Raw genomic sequence first — 24127 nt, forward strand, 5'->3', positions numbered from 1 at the left:
TTTCCTCTTGCGGCCACGTCCAGGAGGTTGGCTACTGTCCCGTGGGTCTTGAACTTCTGAATAATATGAGCCACTGTTGTCACAGGAACTTCAAGCTGTTTAGAGATGGTCTTATAGCCTTTACCTTTAAGATGTTTGTCTATAATTTTTTTCGGATGTCCTGGGACAATTCTCTCCTTCGCTTTCTGTTGTCCATGTTCAGTGTGATACACACCTTTTCACCAAACAGCAGGGTGACTACTTGTCTCCCTTTAAATAGGCAGACTGACTGATTATGAATTTGGAAACACCTGTGATGTCAATTAAATGACACACCTGAGTTAATCATGTCACTCTGGTCAAATAGTTTTCAATCTTTATAGAGGTACCATCATTTTTGTCCAGGCCTGTTTCATTAGTTTGTTTTTTTTTTAAATTATGTTAATCAACAATTCAAAAGTAATGGCTGTTTTTGATTATTAATTTCAATAAATTTTTATTTATTGTTACTTTTGTGAGTTTCAAGTAATTTCAGTGAGAATTGTGGTTTTTCCTTCTTTAACTGAGGGGTACCAACAATTTTGTCCACGTGTGTAGCTAATCAGCCAATCACATGGCTGCAACTCAATACATTTAGGCATACAGAAGTGGTCAAGACAAGTGCAAACCAAGCATCAGAATGAGGAAGAAAGGAGATTTAAATGCATTTAAATGACATTCAGATGGTCAGAATTTGTCATAAACAATATAAAGCATGGCTCCATCCCGACTTGTATCAACGGTTCATGGTGTGGGGGATAGATAGATAGATAGATAGATAGACTTTATTGTCTGCTGGAGACAACAATTCTCCTTTGCTAAGGCTCCAACAATAAAATTCAACACATCAAAACATGCTTGAGACAGAAGCTAACAACATATTGATGTCTAAAAGAAATGTTTAAAAGAAACAGTAGCTTATTTTAAAAAATCTGTTCAGTGTCTTATTGGCACAATTTGGGCCTCTTAGTACCAAATGAGCATTGTTTAAATGCCACAGCCTACCTGAGTATTGATGTTAACCATGTCTATCCCTTTATGACAACAGTGTTCTCATCTTCTGATGTCTACTTCCAGCAGGATAATGCACCATGCCACAAAGCTCAGATATCTGAAACTGTTGTCTTGAACATGACAGTGAGTTCACCACTCCAATGGCCTCCACAGTCACCAGATCTCAAACCAATAGAACCTTCAGGATGTGACTGCGGTCAAGCCAGCCGCCTCTCGTTTCTCCGTAGTCAAGCCAGCCGCTCCTACATTTTCAGTGCGCTCTTATCGTCAGCTTACGGTAAATGCACGACCGCGCATCAACTATTTCCGGTTTAAAAATAAAGCGCTGCATTCGCAGATGTATTATACAGGGATGTTTTAAGTAACTGACTCAGCTTAACTGGGCTGCTCAGTGGCGTAGTGATTAGCACTTTCGCCTTGCAGCAAGAAGATCCCTGGTTCGAATCCCGGTCTGGGCCTGGGATCTTTCTGCATGGAGTTTGCATGTTCTCCCTGAGCATGCGTGGGTTTTCTCCGGGCACTCCGGCTTCCTCCCACAGTCCAAAAACATGCTGAGGTTCATTGAGTACTCTAAATTGTCCGTAGGTGTGAATGCGAGTGTGATTGTTCGTCTGTGTATGTAGCCCTGTGACAGACTGGCGACCTGTCCTGGGTGTCCCCTGCCTTCGCCCGAGTCAGCTGGGATAGGCTCCAGCACCCCCCGCGACCCTAATGAGGATAAAGCGGTGTATAGAGGATGGACTCAGCTTAACTGTTAACTATCGAATTGTACGGCTAATATTTACACTAAATAAATAGCTTGAAGTATAAGAAGCTGAAAACTTGTTTATCTATCTGTCTGTCTGTCTGTCTTAAAAATTGTGAATTCAAATAAAAAGTGATGTGTGTCATCCCAGTGATCTATTAGTGTGATAATAAAATAAACCTCAGTCGAAAAGTCACATGATCTGGACCGAAATGAGAAGACATGCTGATATTTACATTAAAAAATGTTTAATTTTTTGCTTTAAAATCTTTTAAGCCAAACTATTTCTTCTTCTTGGCGTATGCTGACCAGGTAAGGTAGCATTGTGATTCTGCATTAGTTTGGGGTCAATACGTCACATGACCTGAGAGCTATTGAGCAAAAAAGCTAATATTTACTGTCAAAAAACTGTTAAAAATCAATAATGTCCTAAAATCAAATATAAATTGCCGTATGTTGACCATCTTTAGTAGCACTATCATTCTGCATTAGTTTGGGGTCAATAAGTCACATGACCTGAGAGCTATTGAGCTAAAATGCTAATATATTCAAATATAGGGATTTGTAGTTCATAGATTCTTTGTCACACTTAGAAACATTAAATGAACATTTGGACACAATTAATATGTTTTGTGAATTTTTCATGTATTTTATACTGTAATTATGAGCATTACAGTTCTATAAGTCCCAGGTCATGTGATCTTTTGGCTAAATAGATTTAGACCTGGTTTATTACACAGACTTTATTATTGCTTTTGGAGACTATTAATATTTTTTTAGTGAGTTTTTAATTAATTTCAATATGTAAATATTAGTATTTTAGCTCAATAGCTCCCAAGTCATGTGACCTACAGACACCAAATCTATGCAGGATTAGAGCATCTCATAGAGTGATCAAGACACAGCACTTTTTATTCCATCTGGATACTTTGCATATTTTATATTGATATTTAGCTGTAAATATTAGCATGTTGGCTCAATAGCTCCCAGGTCATGCGACCTAGAGACTCCAAATCAATAAGGAATGACAGGACTATAAAAGGTGATCAAGACACACCAGGTTTTATTACATTTGAATGCTTTATGAATTTATTATTATTTTTTACAGTAAGTATTAGCATTTTAGCTCAATAGCTACCAAGTCATGTGACCCAAAGACTCCAAATCTATTTGGGATTATAGTATGAAACAGACTGATCAAGACACAGCACTTTTATACCATTTGGATACTTAATGAATTTATTATTAATTTTTTACAGTAAATATTAGCATTTTAGCTCAATAGCTCGCAGGTCATGTGACGTATTGACCCCAAACCGGTGCAGAATGATAGTGCTACTAAGGATGGTCAACATACGCCAAATTATATTTGATTTCTGGTCTTTATTGATTTTTAACATTTTTTTGGACAGTAAATATTAGCATTTTAGCTCAATAGCTCTCAGGTCATGTGACGTATTAACCCCAAACCAGTGCAGAATGATAGTGCTACTAAGTATGGTCAACATACGCCAATTTATATTTGATTTTCGGACATTATTGATTTTTAACAATTTTTTTTGCAGTAAATATTAGCTTTTTTGCTCAATAGCTCTCAGGTCATGTGACTTATTGACCCCAAACCAGTGCAGAATGATAGTGCTACTAAGTATGGTCAACATACGCCAATTTATATTTGATTTCTGGTCTTTATTGATTTTTAACAGTTTTTTGACAGTAAATATTAGCTTTTTTGCTCAATAGCTCTCAGGTCATGTGACTTATTGACCCCAAACTAATGCAGAATGATAGTGTTACTAAGGATGGTAAACATACGCCAATTTATATTTGATTTCTGGTCTTTATTGATTTTTAACAGTTTTTTACAGTAAATATTAGCCTTTTTGCTCAATAGCTCTCAGGTCATGTGACGTATTGACCCCAAACTAATGCAGAATCACAATGCTACCTTACCTGGTCAGCATACGCCAAAGAAGAAGAAATAGTTTGGCTTAAAAGATTTTAAAGCAAAAAATTAAACATTTTTTAATGTAAATATCAGCATGTCTTCTCATTTCGGTCCAGATCATGTGACTTTTCGACTGAGGTTTATTTTATTATCACACTAATAGATCACTGGGATGACACACATCACTTTTTATTTGAATTCACAATTTTTAAGACAGACAGATAGATAAACAAGTTTTCAGCTTCTTATACTTCAAGCTATTTATTTAGTGTAAATATTAGCCGTGCAATTCGATAGTTAACAGTTAAGCTGAGTCAGTTACTTAAAACATCCCTGTATAATACATCTGCGAATGCAGCGCTTTATTTTTTAAACCGGAAATAGTTGATGCGCGGTCGTGCATTTACCGTAAGCTGACGATAAGAGCGCACTGAAAATGTAGGAGCGGCTGGCTTGACTACGGAGAAACGAGAGGCGGCTGGCTTGACCGCAGTAGGATGTGGTGGAATGGGAGATTAACATCATGGATGTGCAGCCAGCAAATATGAAGCAACTGTGTTATGCTATCATGTCAATATGAACCAAAATCTCTGAGGAATGTTTTCAACACATTGTAAAAGTATGCCATAAAGAATTAAGGCAGTCCTTGAGGTAAAAGGTTCCAACCTTTTACCAGCTGGATGTACCTAATAAAGTGGCCAGCGTGTGACTGTGCGGAGTTGCATATTCACACTGTGCCTGCATGAGTTTTCACCGGCTTCCTCCCACAGTCCAAAACATGCCGAGGTTAATTGCTGATTCTAAATTGTCCATAGGTGTAAATGTGAGTGTGATCGTTTGTCTCTATGAGTAGCACTCTGATAGATTGTGACCTCCGGGTAATTTTGCAGACACTTTAAGGATCACTGCTTCTGAAGACGTTCACCAGCTTTTGCCACAGCATCACTTTTTCGCAGTGTGGATGTGCTGTCATTGCAGCTTCCCACCAGTAGGCGGCAGTAAGTCCTGTGAAAGAATTAAACAACAGCAGCGCTTACGCTTTGCCTGTGTATTGATTTACAGAAATTTGTGTTATTTAGTATTAAATATCATTTGATTTTATGTGTACCAGCAATGCAAAAAGTCATTACGTATAAAGTTGTTTGTTTGTGGCCTGCAGACTAAACCACATACGGAGTTTTTATATCTTTTTATTTGATATTCTTCGAGATGTTCAAATATGTTTATGTTTATATATATTGAAATTAATGCACGATATATGTAAGTTGGCTCTTAAAAGGAGCTTTCATTGTTTTTGTAAAGTACTAATAAACAGAGTGGCGGATGTTACATAGGGAGGAAGGATCTGTCCTCACATGTAATTTGTGGGTGTGTGTTGTCTTTTCCACTCAGTGCGACGTTTTATTAAAGTTGTAAGATGGCGACGGTGCATCTGAGAATCGGGGATCTAGTATGGTGAGGCAACGTTTACACACTTTAAACGCCCCCCTTTTCTGCTCGTATCGCTCAAAGTGCTGTTGTAGCAGTTAGTTTAAATGCAATGCTTTCCTGTTGGTGTTAACAATGTATAATTCATGCTAGCTTTCACGTGCTACGTTAGTTGGTGGTCAACCTAAATAAATTGCTAACTCAGCCAGCAGCCGTCGTTAGCTGCCAGCTAGCGGACAAGCGATCGGACAGGTTTAGGTTTTCACGGAAAAATGGCTTTTTCATAAAACGCAAACTCGTATTTTATTGATTAAACTCATGCGTTGAGGTGTTTATATGTAGGGTTTCGCCAGATTGATGTAACTAGTCGTGGTGCAGAAATGTTATGATCTGTGTCGAGCTTTACTAGCACCTTAGCTAAAGCGGATATGTAACCCAGTGTGTTAACTCCAGTGGATGGCATTTGGTTCTGCTTCCGTTTTATTTGCAGCGTGTCTTTAACTGTCGTTTATCTGTAATATTATAGAAGTTCGTCGTGAATCTTGAATTTAGATCAACTGAAAGTCGACTTACTTGTGTGGACAGCATAGTAAAACTGGTCGCCTCATGTTGCTCCTATCTGTCACGAAGCTATTGTCAGCAACATCACAAACTGGTACTTAGAGGAGCGACAGTCGGGGTAGTTTCTGGACAATTGTTTCTTAAAACATATATTTTTTTTGACAGATTTAATTCAAGTTACACTTGTAGATGTCCCTTATTTCTTTCCTCATTTGCGTAAAGCTGCTTGTTCGTTGTCGACAAAAGATAACAAAGCTTTATTGTCATTATACAGAGTGTGCAATGAAATCCCTGATGACTTTCTCCCTTTTAAATATAAATGTAATAAATAGGACAGGAATAAAAAATAGCTACATAGAGGAGTAAATAGAGATCTTTGCAAAAAATGCGCAGCATATAGCAGAATAACAGAGCATTGCAGAATTGATACAGTGGCAGATAGTGCTTCTGCAAAATGGTGTCTAAGTGAAAATGTGACTCTTGAGTTTGATGCACAATCTGTACAAAGTCACACAATATGTCAAGAGGAAAGGTTTGTGCAACTTCTGAGATCATAATAGGAAATATTCATGGAACAATTGCAGCTCAGTCAACCCTGGAGTGTACAAACCCCATCAGACAGTCATTGCGTTATCCGATGTTTGTACTTACGACAGTGTGCTTCAGAAAAGCTTCAGATCAATGTGTACTTAAGACAGGTTTTTCATTTCACAAAAGATGTCAAAGCTCTTGTAAATTAGATCTGGGGTGTCAAATGAATTTTAATTCATTTAATTCATTTTAGCAGTCCTATTAAATATGACTTTTGATCGCAGTTTTCTGTCCTGGGTCATTTTTAATATACAATGCTGTAGACACTTGTCAGTTGTTATCAAAAATGGATACTGAGGCCCGCCAGAAAGTCGTGTAACTGGTTTGTGGAGATTAGGTGACATGCAATACAATGCATTGTGTTAAATCACCAAGAGTGTGTTCTAAAGTGTTTCTGTGCTGCAGAGAAAGCAAACACCCGGGTTAAATCTGTCACTTATTTCAGGGGGAAGCTTGGTCGTTACCCCCCATGGCCAGGAAAGGTAAGGACTGACAGCTTGCTAGTGACCTATTTACTATCAATTCTAGCATGGCAGTATTATGTGAACACAGCACTAAAATGTTAATACACTTTTCAGATAGTAAGCCCTCCAAAGGACCTGAAAAAGCCCAGGGGCAAAAAATGCCACTTTGTGAAGTTCTTTGGAACTGAAGACCAGTAAGTATGGATCATGCGGGACCTGTTCTGGCTGACCATGCAATTCCTTCTCTGCCAAATGTTTAAGAGTTGTTTCTGCATGCCTGTCCAGCGCCTGGATCAAAGTAGAACAGCTGAAGCCCTACCATGCCCACAAAGAAGAGATGATCAAGATAAACAAAGGGAAGCGCTTCCAGCAGGCGGTCGATGCGGTGGAAGACTTCCTAAAGAAAGCAAAGGGGAAAGAACAGGTGATGAGGTTGTCTTCTTACACTAAATCCAGCAGTGTGTTTTCTTGAAAGACTGTATTTATTCCTTTTCAACCAGAAAAAAACCTTACCTTTATTATAATTTGTTGATTTTTATTCACATACAATCAAATGTACAGATTTCAGGCTGAGAAGAGGCTGAAAGGTAGCCTAGCCGCGCTAGACAACCCACGGCAACGAATTTAATTCTCTGCCAGGGTCAGTCTAGTTACCCTCGGTAAGCCTCGAGGTTGGATGCTCCTAAAACTGGCCGACGAATCACCATGAAGTGTAGAGTCAGAAGGCGGGCGTAACTAAGTGATGACAGAGGCGCGACGATTCTGACAGAAACAACCGGAAACAACTAGCCTAGCCGCGCTAGACAACCCACGGCAACAAATTTAATTCTCTGCCAGGGTCGACAACAAAAACAACAACAGTCGTTGAGCTCCATTAGACTCTGAATAATCTTTCTGTTAACATGTCTGTAATATACTTGAGCTTCACCAATTGACTGTATAAATAAGGCTTCACCGAACTCTCGCATCCTCTGATTTCCGGCGCTCTAGGAACTACGTCAGCCTATTCGTTGCGCTGATTGGTTGTATACCTACCCAATTGCTGCAGAGGGATTTGAAAGACAACCTTTTAGCCCGCCTCCCTCCCTGTCAAGAGTTCCTAGACCCTTGCGTCTTCAGACCTGGGTCTAGCGCGGCTAGGCTAGCTGAAAGGCACACTGACTTCTAGGGCATAACTCACAGAAAGTTACTGGTTACAAGGAGAAAAATGACTCCTTGAAGACTCTGAATGTTCAAATCTGATGAGTTGCAACTTTCTTAGAGAACCTGAGAGCAGATAATGCTGATGAAGATTTGGAGTTTACATATTTGTCAAAATCCTCATCAAAATGTATACAGTGAAACGCTTTTTTAGTAAATGTTTTTCCTGAGAGAGAGGCTGTGTATTTCTTGTGTATCTCATGAATCCATTTGGAAGCACTCAAGTTAATTTCTAAAGATTAGAAATAGAACTTGAAGAACTGGAGGCTCAAACTTGTATCAGTCAAAGCATCACTGTTGTTTTTTTTAATCTGTCCCATTTTACACAAAGCAACATGAGATAGTGACATGACAGACTAAAATGTTTTGCAAACTGTCCTGTTTCAAACTGCAAACCTTTGTGTAATGTAAATGGAGAAGGGTGATGGAAGCTGAAAGCAGAGAAGCGTGTTGCAAACCCTGTTACGGCGCTTTTCCACCAACACCTGCTCGGCTCAGCTCAGTTTAGGTCATTTTCCGTTACAATTGAGTCCCCCCTCATGGTGGCCTGGAAGTCCCTTACCGTCATTTCTGTGCGACACAAACGCAACACAACAGTGGACATCAAGCTGACGGTACACCTGCTGCTCGGTGTATGGCTTTTTGAATTCTGATGTCTGTTACAAAAGATAAAAATGGTGGATCCTAGTATAACATGATACTTGACTTTTATGAGTGTGATGTCTGGGGGGCGCCCAATGTTAAGTAGTAGAGTTAGGCAGCGTCTGTATATCCTGTAGGTAAAATGTATTGGTGAGAATGATAGGCTACCTGCAGGTAAGGGAGCATATCTCCCACAAGCTCTGGTTTCATTAATTGAAACAATACATCTGTGCCTAAAAACATTTGGCTAAGTGAATGAAATTGTAGAAGGTTGGAATGTTAATGGATAAGAGTCTAATCCTCAGGTATAAATGTTGCTCTGAATAGTTTAAATTTTAATGTTTGTTGCTCTGTTTAACAAATCAGAATGTGGAATATATTTGTTTCAAACACTGAAATTGATTGAAGTAAACTAGCAATTACAGAAGTGTGATTTCTTTCAATGAGTCCTGTTCATCCATGCTGACTTCATGACCTGCTGGTAGGTGTGAAATTCAGTCTCGGTAAACATTTGCTGAGCCTGAATGCAACCTGATCAGAGAGGGTTTTTTAATGCTATGCTAGATTTCAAAAAGTTGTCAGACCGCTGAGAACTCTTTGACGTGTCAGAATGGCGGCACGAAATGACAAATGACAATTTCTGCTTTTGACAGAACTCGGATGGCAAAAGTGATTTGAAAGGAAAGAAGACACCCAGCAAGCCACTGAAAATACTGGAGGAGGACGATGAGGATCTCAGTGCCCTGAAGGACCCCTCTGAGAAGGTCAGTAGGACGGACACTGGAAAGTTGAAAACATTGTCCTGTCCAGAAAAAGGTTCACTGGAAACCTACACTATCCTAGCCCACCACTGTGTAGCTCGGAAAGCAGCCTTTAAGATCCACTTAAACTAATTAATTGTCGCTGGTTTGTCTACGCAGCCACTTTCTGCTAATCTCGTTAGGGGTAATTGTTCTATACCGCTAAAATGTGCTAAAGTTGTCACTCTATTAAATAATGGTAGATCATATTGTCGGTAAATACCTGTAAAACAGCATTCTATATGGTATTAAAATGTCTCAAAGTTTACAGAGTGAGACCTACAGAAACCCAGTTAAAAGAGAGCCGGTTTACAAAAGATCCTTGTATCAAGAGTTGACCCAGTTCTTCAGACGTTCAGAAGATGTAAAGTTCCTGCATTATAAACAAGAAAAAAACATTTGGTTGAGCTTCATAATTGCCTTTTTCTATTTTTCAGTTTCTGTTGCATTATTTAATTGCCATCAAAACCATGCATCTTCCAGGTTTTGTGTCTGTAACTCTGTGATCATTTAGTTCTTTATTGGAAGAGGTTTTTCCTTGCCAGCCTGGGTAATACCTGAAGTGTAACAGGTTGAACTACAGAGCAGCTGTGGAGGTCATGGTGCCACTCTTTCATCTATATAACATCAAAATCATAGCTTTGTACTTAACCCGTTGCGCTTCAGTGTCCCGCCCACGGTACACTTTGAGATCTGCATAAGCATTTGCTAAAGTCTGAAACTGCAAACGCGATTATACAAACACTATACGCCGATGGAAAGCTTAGATTCTCATGAATCCGCCGGTATAAACCACTTTCAGATGTGATTACCACAGCGGGTAATATAACCACATTTGTCCGACAAACAACGAATATTCATCCATCCGTTCTCTATACACGGCTTCAACGCACACAGCGCGACTCACATTTCCGGGTTCATTATTACACACAGATGAAAATATTCCACAAAAAACGGCCATAATCCAACCGTGGACATCCAGACGAAACAAGCCAGTAAACTATTTTGTCCAAAACATGTCTTGAAGTCGGTATATGATCCACAAATAGGTTTTCAAGGAAATGCACCTTGCAATGCGCGTCCAATATTCCCTGTATTTCTTGTCATATTTTTATTTACAAATAGAATATTAGCGTTTTTTTTTTTTGTTTGTTTTTTTTTACTGAAAATGGCTGGAATTGACTGCAGCTTTAACCTCAAGTGTTATCTGTCCATGCAGCTCAGGTGGGTATTATTTTGTGGAAGGTTTTGGGGATTTCAGCCTTTATCTTAGTACAGGATGATATAATTCTGTATTTGGTGCTCAACACTGTCTTCTCTATATGTGATGGAGAAATCCTCCCTGCTGTAACAGCCGTGGACTTCTACAAATTCACCGTTTGATCTAAAGGTGAACATGTGTCTTTCTCATCCTTAAGGACTTAACTGACTCTGACCCCGAGCCGTCCACTCTTGAGAGGCTGGGGGCTGGACCTGGCTCAGGATTCAAATGGGAAAGCAGTGTAGGTGAACCCCTCTTCCCACCAGGCCTGCCTTGCCTTGCCTTGTTGTTCTTCTACCTGACCCTTAACCTTTGGCTTCAATTTACAAACAACTGCAGACCTTTTCCTTCTGACCTGTGTGCTGCTCCTCTTGACTGCTGAGGCTGTTTGATGGGTGTGTGCTCTTGACATGACCAGCAAGTTTGTATGCAGTGGCTTAAAAAAAGGCTGTGGTTTGCTTAACCCAAAAATGCAATTTACTGATCAACGTTCTGCTTTCTGTGAACTGAGAGCCAGCTTGTTCCCCAGAAACAGGGGTGATAACCACTCTGAATGAATGCTCTTAAGGCCACTAGACACTGTGATTTTCGGCCATCCTAGACGAAAGATAAGAATCGTGGCGATATCTTTGGTTTTAACTCTAAATCGGTGGTCCTGCGTCGAACTGTGAGACAGGATCAAGCACGGCTGTTGTGGTCTTGCAACCAAAGATAAGCTGCGATAAAATTCTGACAGTGTCAGAAATTTGGGGTGATGATCTCACAATGTGACTGCTGCTGTGACGACGACCTAACCAACCCTGGACAGGCCACCAGTCTATCACAGGGCTACACAGAGAGACAAACGATCACAGACACTCCCACGGACAATTTAGAATCACCAGTTAACCTCAGCATGTTTTTGGACTGTGGGAGGAAGCCGGAGAACCTGGAGAAAACCCACACATGCACAGAGAGAACATGCAAACTCCGTGCAGAAAGATCCCAGGCCAGTTTAGCTTTGGTTTGGTCTTGTGTTATTGAGTACCGTAAATCTCGTGGTGTATTGACTAGTCTCACATAAATAACAAATATTGCATGCATACCGCTGTGCTCTCCAGCAGTGTGGGTGGTTACTGTGGAGCTTGGAGAGAGAATTGTACATATTCTCTGGAATATTTTCATCATTAAGGCTTCAGAGCAGAATCAAATTCTTAGAGCATGTTTGGAGCTAATCCTACATTTGTTACAGATCCAAAAAATTGTACAAGTTTCCAAAAGAACTACTGTGGGAGCCCCGACAGTATTCACTGTCAAGTCAGTACATGTGGACGGTCACTTGTTGAACTTTTCCTGTGTTTTATTTTCTATTTTCTTTTCAGCCCGTAAAGGACGACCCACATTTTCATCACTTCCTACTCAGCCAGTCTGAGAAGGTAAGAGGAAGCATGCTGCTCAACATCATTTCTGCTTTCACCTACGATTTATTTTTCTTCTCTGTTGATGCTCATTTGTAGAGGATTGGGTTTTAAGTTGAGTTGAAGCGCTTCACATATGATCTCCTCTGTCATTAAGTCTGGGACTCAATCTTGTGTTGCACTCAAACCTGTTGGCTTGGCACTGATTTGATCAACGCTTTATAGGAACCTTGTGTCGTCTTCGTTGCTTTTCTCTTGACGAATTCAAGCTGAGCTACTCGGAGGCTGTAGCGTCTCTCAGTGCACCAACCACCTCCCACCCTAAACCTACGCACTGATGGGAGCCTGTAGCACTTAAGCTGAATCATCCTATGGCTTAGCTCATACAGCCTCTTTCTTTGTCAGGCTGCTGGTGAATGGCTGAGTAACACTTAGATTAGGAACTAAATGTCTGTCAGTACTGGGCTGTTTATTGCAATAGGATCAAATGGGCTGATAAGGAATATATAATATGATCTAACAATTGATGATAATCCAATATGATGCTCAAAAAGGAAATTTAATGCAGTTTAATGATTGCTTAATCGGATAATGTGATTGGCATTGCGATATTAAGGGTAACTGTGAGAAAAGGAGAGCGAGGCTTTACTCAATCTGCCACTAGCGCTATTCTTAGCCTTCGTGCTGTGAACTACAACCAAATGTCTTATGGCCTGAAGCTCTCATCTACAGCCATGGCCATAAGTTTGGACACAGCATGACTTATGTCTGTTTTGATGTCTATTACAGAACATAACTAATATTTTTTGACAGCACCAGTTTAACTAGTCAACAAATCAACAAGGGATATAATATTATCAATAAATTCCAACAATTGGAACAACTTTGTTCCCAAGACATATTAGAAGAAAACAACAAAAAAATGCAGTACTTTCACAACCGAATTTGGTAAGAATAACAAAATGACACCAAACTCTTTTGATGTTTTTTTAAAATATGAAACTTAATATAGTTCTCAGGAGTTGTGTACTGTATTGTAAGTGACAATTTTGGGGTATTTTCTGAGATTCACAAGCGTCATGGTACTTGTGTCCAAACTTATGGCCATGGCTGTATGCTCTGAGAGTTTGCATTTAAGTGGTTAGTATCTGAACTGGCTCGTATGTTTGAAACACAAAAGTCCTTCTGTCGTAATTGATGCCTTCCGAGCACAGACACATCCACACTACTGATTGTTTATCACATTGTGGATATGAAGCAAAATTAAATCTACAAGAGGCTCAAAAAATGTTACTGTACAATTGTGTGATTACATACTTTTGCTTTAATCACGGTGAATATCATGTGGACTTTGTATTCCAATGTGTTGTTTATGTGGAGCTCTTCTGTCTGCCTCCTGTTTTCCCCACAGCCGGCCTCCTCAATGGAGCCCATCAGCAAGCGCCTAAAGATCATTGAAGAGGTAAAACAGCAAGTGGATTTTAGTGAACGTACTCAATCAAAACATTCATTTCAGAACGGCGGCTTTTTTGCTTGTACAAATGAATTGCTTACGTTTAAATGTTGGTGTGTTAAATGGCAGAAGTTATGTTGCATCTAGAAACCTTAGCAAAGGCAGAGAAGACTTCATTTTGTTGAGTGTGATACTGAGTGAGTTGCTTTTTGTGCAGGACACAGGGTCAACATCTATCCAAGCAGCAGACAGCACAGCCATCAATGGCAGCATCACACCCACAGACAAAAGGTATTCATACATCCTCACTGCAGCGTTACTAAAACGCCATCATCTACATAACTCACTCCTTGAATTTAGTTGAAAATTAATGAGTGGATTATCACCCAAGATTCCAATTACAGAATTTACACTCACTGACTGTTCTATTAAGTGCATCTTGCTATTAAAGGTTGAAACCCCTTTTGCCTTCAGATGTGCCTTAATTCTTTGTGGCATACTTTCAACAAGGTGTTGGAAACATTCCTCAGAGATTTTGGTCCATTTTAGCATCACAAAGTTGCTGCAGATTTGTTGGCTACACATCCATGATGCCAATCTCCTGCTCCACCACATCACAAAGGTTCTATTAGATTGAGATTTGGTGACTGTGGAGGCCGTTGGAGTACAGTGAACTCATTGTCATGTCCAAGAAACCAGTTTGAGATGATCTGAGCTTTGTGACATGGTGCATTATCCTGCTGGAAGTAGCATCAGAAGATGGTACACTGCGGTCATAAAGGGCATGGTTAGCAACGATCCTCAGGAACGGTGCTCAGGTGGTACTAAGGGGCCCAAACATCCCCCACACCTTTACACCACCATGAGCCTGAACCATTGATGCAAGACGGGATGGATCCATGCTTTCATGCTGTTTATGCCAAATTCTGACCATCTGAATGTTGCAGCTGAAATCGAGGCTCATCAGACCAGGCAACGTTTTTCCAGTCTTCTGTTGTTCAATTTTGGGGAGACTGTGTGAATTGTAGCCTCAGTTTCCTGTTCTTAGCTGACGGGAGTTGCACCTGGTGTGGTCTTCTGCTGCTGTAGTTCATCTCCTTCAAGGTTGGACGTGTTGTGCACTCAGAGATGGTATTCTGCATTCCTTGGTTGTAATGAGTGGTCGAGTTACTGTTGCCTTTCTATCCTCTCCAACCAGTCTGACCTCTCACATCAACCAGGCTTTTTCATCCATACAACTGCAACTCACTGAATATTTCCAGGCCCATCTGCCACCAACAACCATGTCACATTCAGGTTCAAGGTTTCTTTATTGTGCTAAATGGTACAATTGTTGTGCAAAAAGGAACTTGGCAATCCCATTCAGAGTCACTTAAATCCACTTTCTTGCCCATTCTGATACTCAGTTTGCACTTCAGCAACTTATCTTGACCACATCTACATGCTTAAATGCCCTGAGTTGCAGCCACGTGATTGGCTGATTACATATTTGTGTTAACAGGCAATTGAACAGGTGTACCTACTAAAGTGGCTGGTGATGTTGTAGTTGTTTAGGACCCCTTTTGTCACTTGTTTGTTTGTGTTTTGATTTGTTCAATGTTTGATTTTTACCCTCCAGGATAGGTTTCCTGGGCCTGGGGCTGATGGGTAGCGGCATAGTTTCCAACTTGTTGAAAATGGGTCATGTTGTCACAGTGTGGAATCGCACAGCAGAAAAGGTAAATTATTACAGCACAGTCACTGTCAGACAGTGGTTGCATCATACAGACTGAAATGATTACAGCGTCTAGTAACATGACATGCTACAGGGTTCCATTAGTACTTCTGAAAGTGTTTCAGCTCTTGTTCAGTTACTTCAGTTTATAATAATTATAGACTTGTTTTTATTGTCAGTAAAGCTACATGTAAACAATATCAATTTGATAATACTCAGATAAAGAATTCTTAAATGTTTAAGGAAGGAAATATACTTGACAAGCGTGCTAGACCTTAGTCATACTCTCCACTCAGTATTTTTTGTTGAGCAACAGAAATACAACTTCTGTTTTCATAACTCCGCAAAGATTCTTTTAATAAAAGGCCACGCATGTTGGCAAAAACACAGCGTGCTCAATTCATTAGCTAGTCATTAGCTTGGTGCTAATGATGCCTGCCTGCTTGTTTCAGTGTGACCTGTTCATCCAGGAGGGTGCCAGGTTAGGCCGGACTCCTGCAGAGGTGGCTTCCATGTGTGACATTACTTTCTCGTGTGTCTCTGATCCAAAGGCTGCCAGAGATGTGAGTATGGTTTCACCAAAAGTAAAAGTCATGCTGTTGAACTGTGCCACTGGCTAATAAGTAGGTAGTCAGACACCTGCTGTCTTATGTCTGTATTAACATCCTGTTTTTTTTGTTTTGTTTTTTTTTGCAAAAGAGGCCTCTGAATAGTCAGTCAAGTTAGACCAATTTTATCTACAGCATTATGTGCCTGCTGATTACGACAGCAACTTTCAAGAAGCTAGGGAGAACTGCTTTCAGCGTTTTTGAATAACATGCAAATATATTTTGCAAAACTGGCTGACAGTTGGTCAGATGTCAAGATCTGCTCTCCCTTAAAGTCACAGAGTATATAAGTAGGCATCTTAGTAGGACCAAAAATCTCTTGATGCTTTACTGCCAGCTTATTGCAGCGTCTAGTAACCAGCCATTGCAATTTGCATTGCTTCAAATTGCAATTTCATTTAGAAATTGACTAATTGTTTAGTCACACTGTATGATTTTATCTGCTGAATTTCAACACCAACTGACCCAGAATGGAACAGGTTCAGTCTAGCTTGCTGCAGTCAGTAGCACACCTCAGTCATGTCTGCCATTAGTTGTCATGTGTTCATTAACTTTTAGATGCCAAGTGTTGTGTTTGTACCTTTAGCTGTGTCTGTTTCTGTCTGAAAAAAGCTGTAAGGAGCATGGACGTGAAAGTCAGCGTATGTGTGAATGCCACAAAGTTGTCTGTCTGACAGAGGATCGTGTCTTTGTCGGTCTGCAGCTGGTGTTAGGACCCAGTGGAGTGCTGCAGGGAATCAGGCCAGGCAAATGCTACATCGAGATGTCCACTGTAGATCCAGAAACCATCACAGAACTCTCACAGGTATACACACACACACACACACACACACACACACACACACACACACACACACACACACCAGCGGAGCCCTTTTTTTGAAAAGTCTGTTTAATGTAGGGCTGCAGCTGTAGATAATTTTGAGTTTTCCATCAGTTATTCTGGCAATTAATAGAGTAATTGGATTCCGTACTTGACATGTACATTACAGCGTCGACATTTTTGTGGTTTTCTTTTTCATCTAAAGTATTTACAGTGGCAGCAACTGTTGTAGCATAAGTCCATTATTATTTATTGTTTGAATGTCAGGTGATCACGTCACGGGGTGGACGTTTCCTGGAGGCTCCGGTGGCAGGAAGCCAACAGCTCTCCAACGACGGGATGCTCGTCATCCTGGCGGCTGGTGACAGAACGGTCTACGAGGACTGCAGCAGCTGCTTCCAGGCCATGGGCAAGACCTCCTTTTTCCTGGGTAGGTGTGCAGTCACCTCAGGAAACAATATATTTTGCAATAGTTGTGGCAAAGTTGAAATGAGCAAGAACAAACAAGTTAAACAGACACAATCTTCTTATTAGAATACTGCAGAGGAATGAAGAACAGTCTTTGGCAGTTTGCTATTAAATGATGAGAGTTAAGAAGCAGAAGAGAAACACAGAGGACAGAAAACATGCAACAAAAGAGTTTAATATTGCAGTTATTTAGTCTGTTTTGCCCATCAGTCACCTTTGGCAATGTTAAACATATGTTAAGAATTGTTTACTCTGGCATTAAAATGGAAAATGATCAGCACTTGTTTTTTTTTTTTTTTTCACTAAGCTCGGTTCTGTAAAGCCCTTTTTATGATTTATTTCTCATTCACACACACACCAGAGAGATAAAAAACCTGTAAACGTTGTAGTGTTTTTTGTCAGCATGATGCAAATATATCTGCAACATTTACCATCCAAGTCTAACCTTTAGTTTCTGTGTCAAGCAGAAATGTGGACATGGGTAGACTAACAGTTATTTCAGTGTCGACACTATGAAGCATTTCTGTTTTAATGTGTGCAAAAATTGTGTGTCTGTATTTATTAGGCGAAGCAGGGAATGCAGCAAGGATGATGCTGATCCTCAACATGGTCCAGGGCAGCTTCATGGCCACCGTTGCAGAGGGACTAACTTTGGCACAGGCCACGGGCCAATCACAGCAGACATTCCTGGACATCCTGTGCCAGGGCCAGATGGCGAGTACCTTTGTGGACCAGAAATGCCAAAGTAAGTCAACAAAAAGGATGTTTAAAGGCGCGAGTTTACAGACCTTCATCTTCCTAGCTTACTGGGTGTCTTATGGCATACGTATTCCTATTCCTTGCGCTTCTTTCGAAACAATTTTCAGCACCTAACTCAACCTGCAGCTTTGAGAAAACCCGTACAAATCAAAATGTATGGGGTTGGTGTACACTCTTTTCTGCTCTACATGAAAAATGTATATAATAAAAAATGTAGGCGTTTTTGTCTTTAACCCAGTGTGAGTCTCATTACCAGAGGACTTGGGGTTTTCTTTCATAAATCGCCTCAGAGCAAAGAGTGCGCCAACAAAAACTCTAATTCGCTCTCATTATATCGGAGCTGCAGAATTTCAAGTGGAAATCAGAAACAGAGTCTGTCTGACCTGCTACCAAATCTATGCATTACACAGTGGGTTCATGAAAGTAAATGTGTGTTCAGAACAAGAAGTTTTTTTTATTATGATTTATAGCTTTGAGCTGTGACTCTTTGTCCAAGAGGTTAAATCCTTCTGTTCTTCAGGCTGCCTCCTTGGATTATGTATGATGTTATTGTGTGCTCTATCACAGGATGTATCTGACAGCAGCTTCAAGTCAAATCAGCTCAGCTGTTACTAATGATAATAACAAAGCCTTGATACATATTCTAGCATGTCCCGGGCTAGTATCTGTAAACCAGTGTCTAGTGGCCATCCATATCTGTTGGGTTAAACTTCAAAATAAGAGTCTCTTCCAGGTATCAATAGCAGCTGCATGTGGACTGCATGAAGACTCTTACAACGCTAAGGGAAGATAATCCACATCTGTAGGCTTTACAAAACAAAAGCCCCAAGAGTCAGCTAAAAATGTTGCTGAGTCAAGGATGTATTGAGATACTCTACACTATCAAAATAAAAGTTCTGAAATAATCCAGAAGTTTTATCGGATGCTCTTGAAATATGCTGGCTTTTCAAAATAATTGTACTCGTGTAAATTATACTTTATCTTTTAATTATAGCAGGACATAACTAACAGAGGCTGCATTGGGATGCTTAGTTTCTATAGTCATTTTCTTCTTTTTTATGTACTATGACTACGACTTTTATTTTTTCTTTTGATTTGTAGCAATAAAAACTAATTATGTGAACGTTGTCAGACAGATTAATAAAAGCCTACGGGAACATTTCTGACTTATAATAACCCTTCTTCTTGTCTCTCCTAGATATTTTACAGGGCAACTTTAAACCAGACTACTATTTGAAACATATTCAGAAGGATCTGAGGCTAGCCATCTCTATGGGCGACATGGCTAACCATCCAACCCCAATGGCTGCAGCTGCCAATGAGGTACGACTCTACGCTCCTATTGTGTGCCGTTTTTGTTAGTATTGCTGAGTCAAGGATGAAATGAGTAGAATTTGGTGTCAATCTGACATCAGAAAACAAATATTTGACCATACCTCAAAAATGAATACAGGGGGTCCTCGGTTTACGACGTTTTCGACCTACAGCGTTTCATCAAGTCAAGTCAGAACTTATGTGGAACTAGTTGGCGAGCGGAGCGGACGAATACGTCATCATGCGGCTTTGTTTACATTCGCCGGTTGTACGTAGTCGTAGCAAACCTGGCTTTACTGAGGCTCTTGATACACATTACAAACACAGTGAAAACTGCAACAAAACAGAATTTATAAATCCTTTTAACTGATCCAGTAAGTCCAAAAATGAAATTAATTTCTTATGACATTGCCTCTGTGGCGTTTACAAAGTGGAGCCGTGCATCCAGAAAAGCACGTACGTGTGTAAAGCTAAACATTGAAATAGCATACAGGAAGTGACAACTGTCAACTTCAAAATAAAGGCCTTTTCAAAATAAAAGTGTATTGATAATTCTGCCTTCAGGGCAACACACCATGGAAGTGAAATTAGATTTAATAAAACGCTCAGAACAGGGCGAAACACCGACGAACATCGGCATTATCAGATCAAGTTATAAAAACAGTGCAATATATTCTGTTACTTTCTTGTAAAATGAGTCATACATGCATGAAAGTCGGTATTCATGACTTTTATGAAGAATTGATCAACATTGTGATGCACGTAACGGCTTTGCTTACATTTTCTCTGGAATTCCGACTTACGGCGAGAATTGACTTGCATCAATCTGTAGGAACGAAACTCCGACATAAGTCAAGGACCCCCTGTACAATATTTGACATTTCAGCATAAAATTGTTATTTTATATATTTTATCAGGTGAAAAGTCAAATTTATAAAGAGTATATATTTAGAAAGAGTATAAAATCTGCCTTTTTATTCAAGCTGAAACTTTCTTCCCACACCTGCACCAGTACCGGATCATTAGGAGTAAAGCATAGGGGTGAATGAAGTGCAGTCCAGCTGAAACATAGTTGTTGTTTTTTTTGCAGGTTTACAAGAGGGCTAAGGCACTGGACCAGTCAGACAATGATATTTCTGCAGTCTACAGAGCCTACATTCACTAGAGCGAGGTGTGACTTACCCTCTGGACCAGACAGTCTTTAATCCTTTCTTATTTCTCCCTCGTCATCTAATGAGTTTTTTCTTTGTTTTTGTTTTTTTTAAAGTGTAGTTCTTCTGTTTCATTTTGCCCTAGTGCCAGACACTTTACCTGCCCACAAGTAAATTTTTCCTCTTTTTTTTTTTTTTTCTTCTCTCGAGGCAACCTTGAGCATTGCACTGACTGTATGGGGGGGGGTACGCTGTAAGAATGCTCAAAACAAGGTTGTTCTGCTGCAGTTTGCTATGTGTGGGGGGCAGTTTTTTTGGTTTCTGACAACTTAAAAAAAACAAGTAGAAGTAATGGAGGGTTCCTGGTGAGGATGTGAGGTCTGGTGCCACTGTAAGGCCAGAGAACTTGCTGTCAGGTTTTGTGGATGCAGAAACCGTAAAGAAGTTTTTTTTTCTTCATGTGTTTATTTAATTAAGTGTGATCTTTGCTTTTTCTTTTAATTAATTTCTTTTATTGTCCAGAAATCCACGGGAGGAAACACCAAGAACATGCCACTGCATTGCCTTAATATTGTAAGCCCTCAAGTCTTTCGATTCTAGATGTATTTATTTATGTTTCCTTCTAGGTCTTCTCGGTGCAGTCTGGTCATGGCTTCTCTCTGTGTTTGATGAGATGATTTATGCTTTAACATTGGTGTTAACGACAACAGATGTGTTAAGCCCTTAAAATGCCATAACAGTTGATGTCTTTCATCAAGACTTGAGATTTCCACGTTTGAAACCCTTCGTTCATTTATTTGGAAGAGTTCTCATTTCTTCTGCATTTTCCTTTTTTTTTAATATATTAATTCTGAAACGACATGAATCCACCTTTTTAGTTGTATTTTAACTAAAGTTAATAATTCAGCCCCGAGGTCGATCATGTTTTTATTTTATTTTATTTTATATTATGGAAGTTATAACACAATCATGGCTGGGTTTTGAAGGTCAATTTTAGACTCTTGGGACCCAAGTATTAAAAACCAAACCAATGGAAGTTTCATATGGAGTTTAAAGACTGACACTTGAAGCTGTAGAAATGAATCCAACATCTCCCCCGTCAGAAACATCACTGAGAAACTGTTACATCGATCGAATACACACACAGCTCACCTTAGCTAAGCTATTTGTTACATTTCCATATTCACCCACTCTGGGTCCAAAAGTTTATATATTTTGTTTGTGTTTCAATTTTCAGGCAAAAATAAATAGAGGAAGAGCTGTCTGGACTATAGAGTAAAGGTCCTCACAAGTCAGCCCAGTTTTTGGTCTACAAAACTTGATTAACCAGTCAGTATGTTTGGCTGACAACAGATTAATTCATATATATTGGCTGATGATTAGGAAGAAATGTCAGATAAATACCCAAAATATGTCAGAGGTCCTTTGGAAACTGTCTTCATTATTTAATTACTACATTATTCTGGCCTTTTTTTTTCAAAATATGCATGTTGCTAAAAAAAAAAAAAGCAGATATTTTTATTACAGTTTTTAACTTAGGCTACTAAATTTCTGAGGCTGATACCATCAATTATTTTCAGCCTCATCTGGGCAGGTAGGGTTGTGTTCTGTTACCGCAGGTCCCAGGTCTGTGTGTCAAAATGTCTGATAGGCAGACTGATATAAGACTGATATAAAAGTGTTTTTTTTTCTTAAACACAGATGTAAAGCTCAGGTAAAGTGGCACATAGTTTGCTGATGCCCATTATTTCTGGGGGGAAAAAAAACACATTTTGGAAAATCATGTCTAATTTCCCCAAGAATTTGTAGTAGTTGGCTATCATTATTCTTTAAAAGTTTTTCCATTTATTTGGATTGAGTTCATAATTTTTGGACACTTGAATACATCAGCTTTGTAGTCCAACACATACCCTACACGTGTGTCCAGATAAACATGGCAATGTCCAGCAAACCACAGGAGTCATGTCCTTGAAAGTGAAACTAAGTTCTGGTATCGCTTCTCGAACACCAGACAGAAGCACCCATAAAACGATGCCTTAACTATCCTTTAAGGTGTTTGTGGATTGTAAAAAGGGTGTTGCTCTTGTTTTGGCTCTAATCTGTACCATGTAGTATCAGGAAGTAAGTGCAGAAATGGGCCTGCTCACTATTGAAACACAAATACATTGTAGCAACAAGCCCTGCTATTCTTCCACTGGAACTCATCTAGCATGGAAGTCCAACAGAGAGGGTAACAATCAGAAAATGCCAAATTGCAATTGCTTCCCCGCAGGAAAAATAAACCCCACAGTGATTTGTTCTTTTGCAGTTTAAACCATAAATAAATAGGTTTCTCACAGAACGGAATCCACGGTGAAGAATTTTTATTTAGGTTTCCCAAATGCTCAAGTGTAAAGACCTGTTTTTAGAAGATGTGTAAATAGCACATTAGGCTGAGTAGGGTTTCTTTTGTATCTACAATAACCAGGATTAATGAAAACAAAAATAGGTTTGGTTTTGATTCTACAGAGTGGCTGTCTAACATCTGTGTCTTATTGCTGTAGATTCTTCAGTTCAGGTGTAAATATGTGGCTTATATAATCTGGCTTATTACTGCATTGAAAGGACAATGACTCAGAACCCATTCTTTGAAGGAGGGTGGAACTTTGGTTTGGGGGATATTTATGATTTTGTGTACATGTGAAAATACCAAGACTTTTGTGCTGTTTAATAAATCCTCTCCTGATCACTGACTTTACTGCATTTTGGATGACTTGTCCAGTTGTAGCTTGTTCTGATGTTGCTTTTTTTTTTTTTTTTTTTACTGTTAATGAGTTCTGTGAAGTAAATGAGCTCATTTAGATCCGATATTTACTCCTCAGTGTCACTCAAGACCAACTGTATTAGTGAGTTTCGGTTGATTTTAACTTCAGCCTCTCAGCATCAAATCTACAGTTATTTAATTATATAATTTTATTTGGATAGCACCTTTCAGAAGAACAAATAGGGATCAAATAGGATGTCTAGATTTCTGGCAACGGTCTTTACTTTTGTGGATAGTGGATTGAGGATGTTTCCCGGTGAGGCTGTTGTGGGGATTTGGAGGGTTGAACAGTATGATTTCAGATTTGGAGTTGTTTAATTGTAAAAAAATAAAAATAAAAAAGTGCCATCCAACAGTTTATATTGTTATAACAGTTGCTAGGCTTTCAGCAGGTCTCAGCAGGAGGTACATCTGTGTGTCATCTGCGTAGAAATGAAAAGAAGCATTGTGACGCATGATAATTTGACCGAGTAGGAGCATATAAATAGAGAATAAAATTGGGCCAGAAACTGAACCTTGCGGTACACCACAAGTAAGAGGAGTACCTATGGTGACCGAAAAGGTTCTGTTGAAAAGATAATACAATTTAAATGCACCACTCAGAAATATAGTTTTATTTTAGCTGAATTCAAGATAATTTTCTAGTGTTTCTTATTTTTTTTGCAAGCATTAGTCAATAGGTTATAGTGCATTTGTTCGACTACTGTCAGCATTTAAAGCTCTAAAGCAGTGATTATCAGTGTGTGTTTGAATGTAAACTTGTCAGTGGCTACACTCTACCAACACCTCCAACCTGCTGCAGAGGTGTTGGTTAAGTGTAGTGAATGATGTTGAAGATATTTCACTCTTAGTCCTTTGAAGTTTGCTCTGTTGGACTGTTTATTGGTATTCTGGCGTACAGTGGGCTTACCAACAGAGCATGAGCCTGTGAAGGTAATCCGACCAAGGACATTTGGAGAGTTAGG

The 24127-nt window shown here is 39.5% G+C and overlaps 1 protein-coding gene across 2 annotated transcripts; it reads left to right on the forward strand.

Annotated features, from left to right (window-relative positions):
- Nucleotides 1-5073: 5073 nt before the first annotated feature.
- On the forward strand, nucleotides 5074-23091 carry glyr1 (glyoxylate reductase 1 homolog (Arabidopsis)). Of its 2 annotated transcripts, XM_022212102.2 has the most exons (16): nucleotides 5074-5180; nucleotides 6751-6787; nucleotides 6884-6963; nucleotides 7055-7193; nucleotides 9265-9375; nucleotides 10830-10913; nucleotides 12034-12087; nucleotides 13481-13531; nucleotides 13740-13813; nucleotides 15141-15240; nucleotides 15689-15799; nucleotides 16548-16649; nucleotides 16935-17097; nucleotides 17701-17880; nucleotides 19093-19217; nucleotides 20299-23091. In XM_022212102.2, the coding sequence occupies exons 1-16, from the start codon at nucleotides 5143-5145 to the stop codon at nucleotides 20371-20373; spliced, it is 1524 nt and encodes a 507-aa protein (XP_022067794.1). In that variant the 5' UTR covers nucleotides 5074-5142; the 3' UTR covers nucleotides 20374-23091. The 2 variants fall into 2 exon arrangements, with proteins under 2 accessions (XP_022067794.1, XP_022067795.1); XM_022212103.2 differs by lacking the exon at nucleotides 10830-10913.
- The last annotated feature ends 1036 nt before the right edge of the window (nucleotides 23092-24127 follow it).

The sequence above is a fragment of the Acanthochromis polyacanthus genome, chromosome 21 (assembly GCF_021347895.1).
Source record: "Acanthochromis polyacanthus isolate Apoly-LR-REF ecotype Palm Island chromosome 21, KAUST_Apoly_ChrSc, whole genome shotgun sequence".
In the NCBI taxonomy this organism is placed as follows: domain Eukaryota; kingdom Metazoa; phylum Chordata; class Actinopteri; family Pomacentridae; genus Acanthochromis; species Acanthochromis polyacanthus.

Excerpts from the sequence above, each read along its gene's own strand:
- glyr1 (XM_022212102.2), top strand. The coding sequence starts at position 5,143 with ATGGCGACGGTGCATCTGAGAATCGGGGATCTAGTATG. Across the intron at positions 6,788-6,883 it reads ACCCCCCATGGCCAGGAAAG|ATAGTAAGCCCTCCAAAGGA; the intron begins GTAAGGACTGAC and ends TACACTTTTCAG. Across the intron at positions 17,098-17,700 it reads CAAGACCTCCTTTTTCCTGG|GCGAAGCAGGGAATGCAGCA; the intron begins GTAGGTGTGCAG and ends TGTATTTATTAG.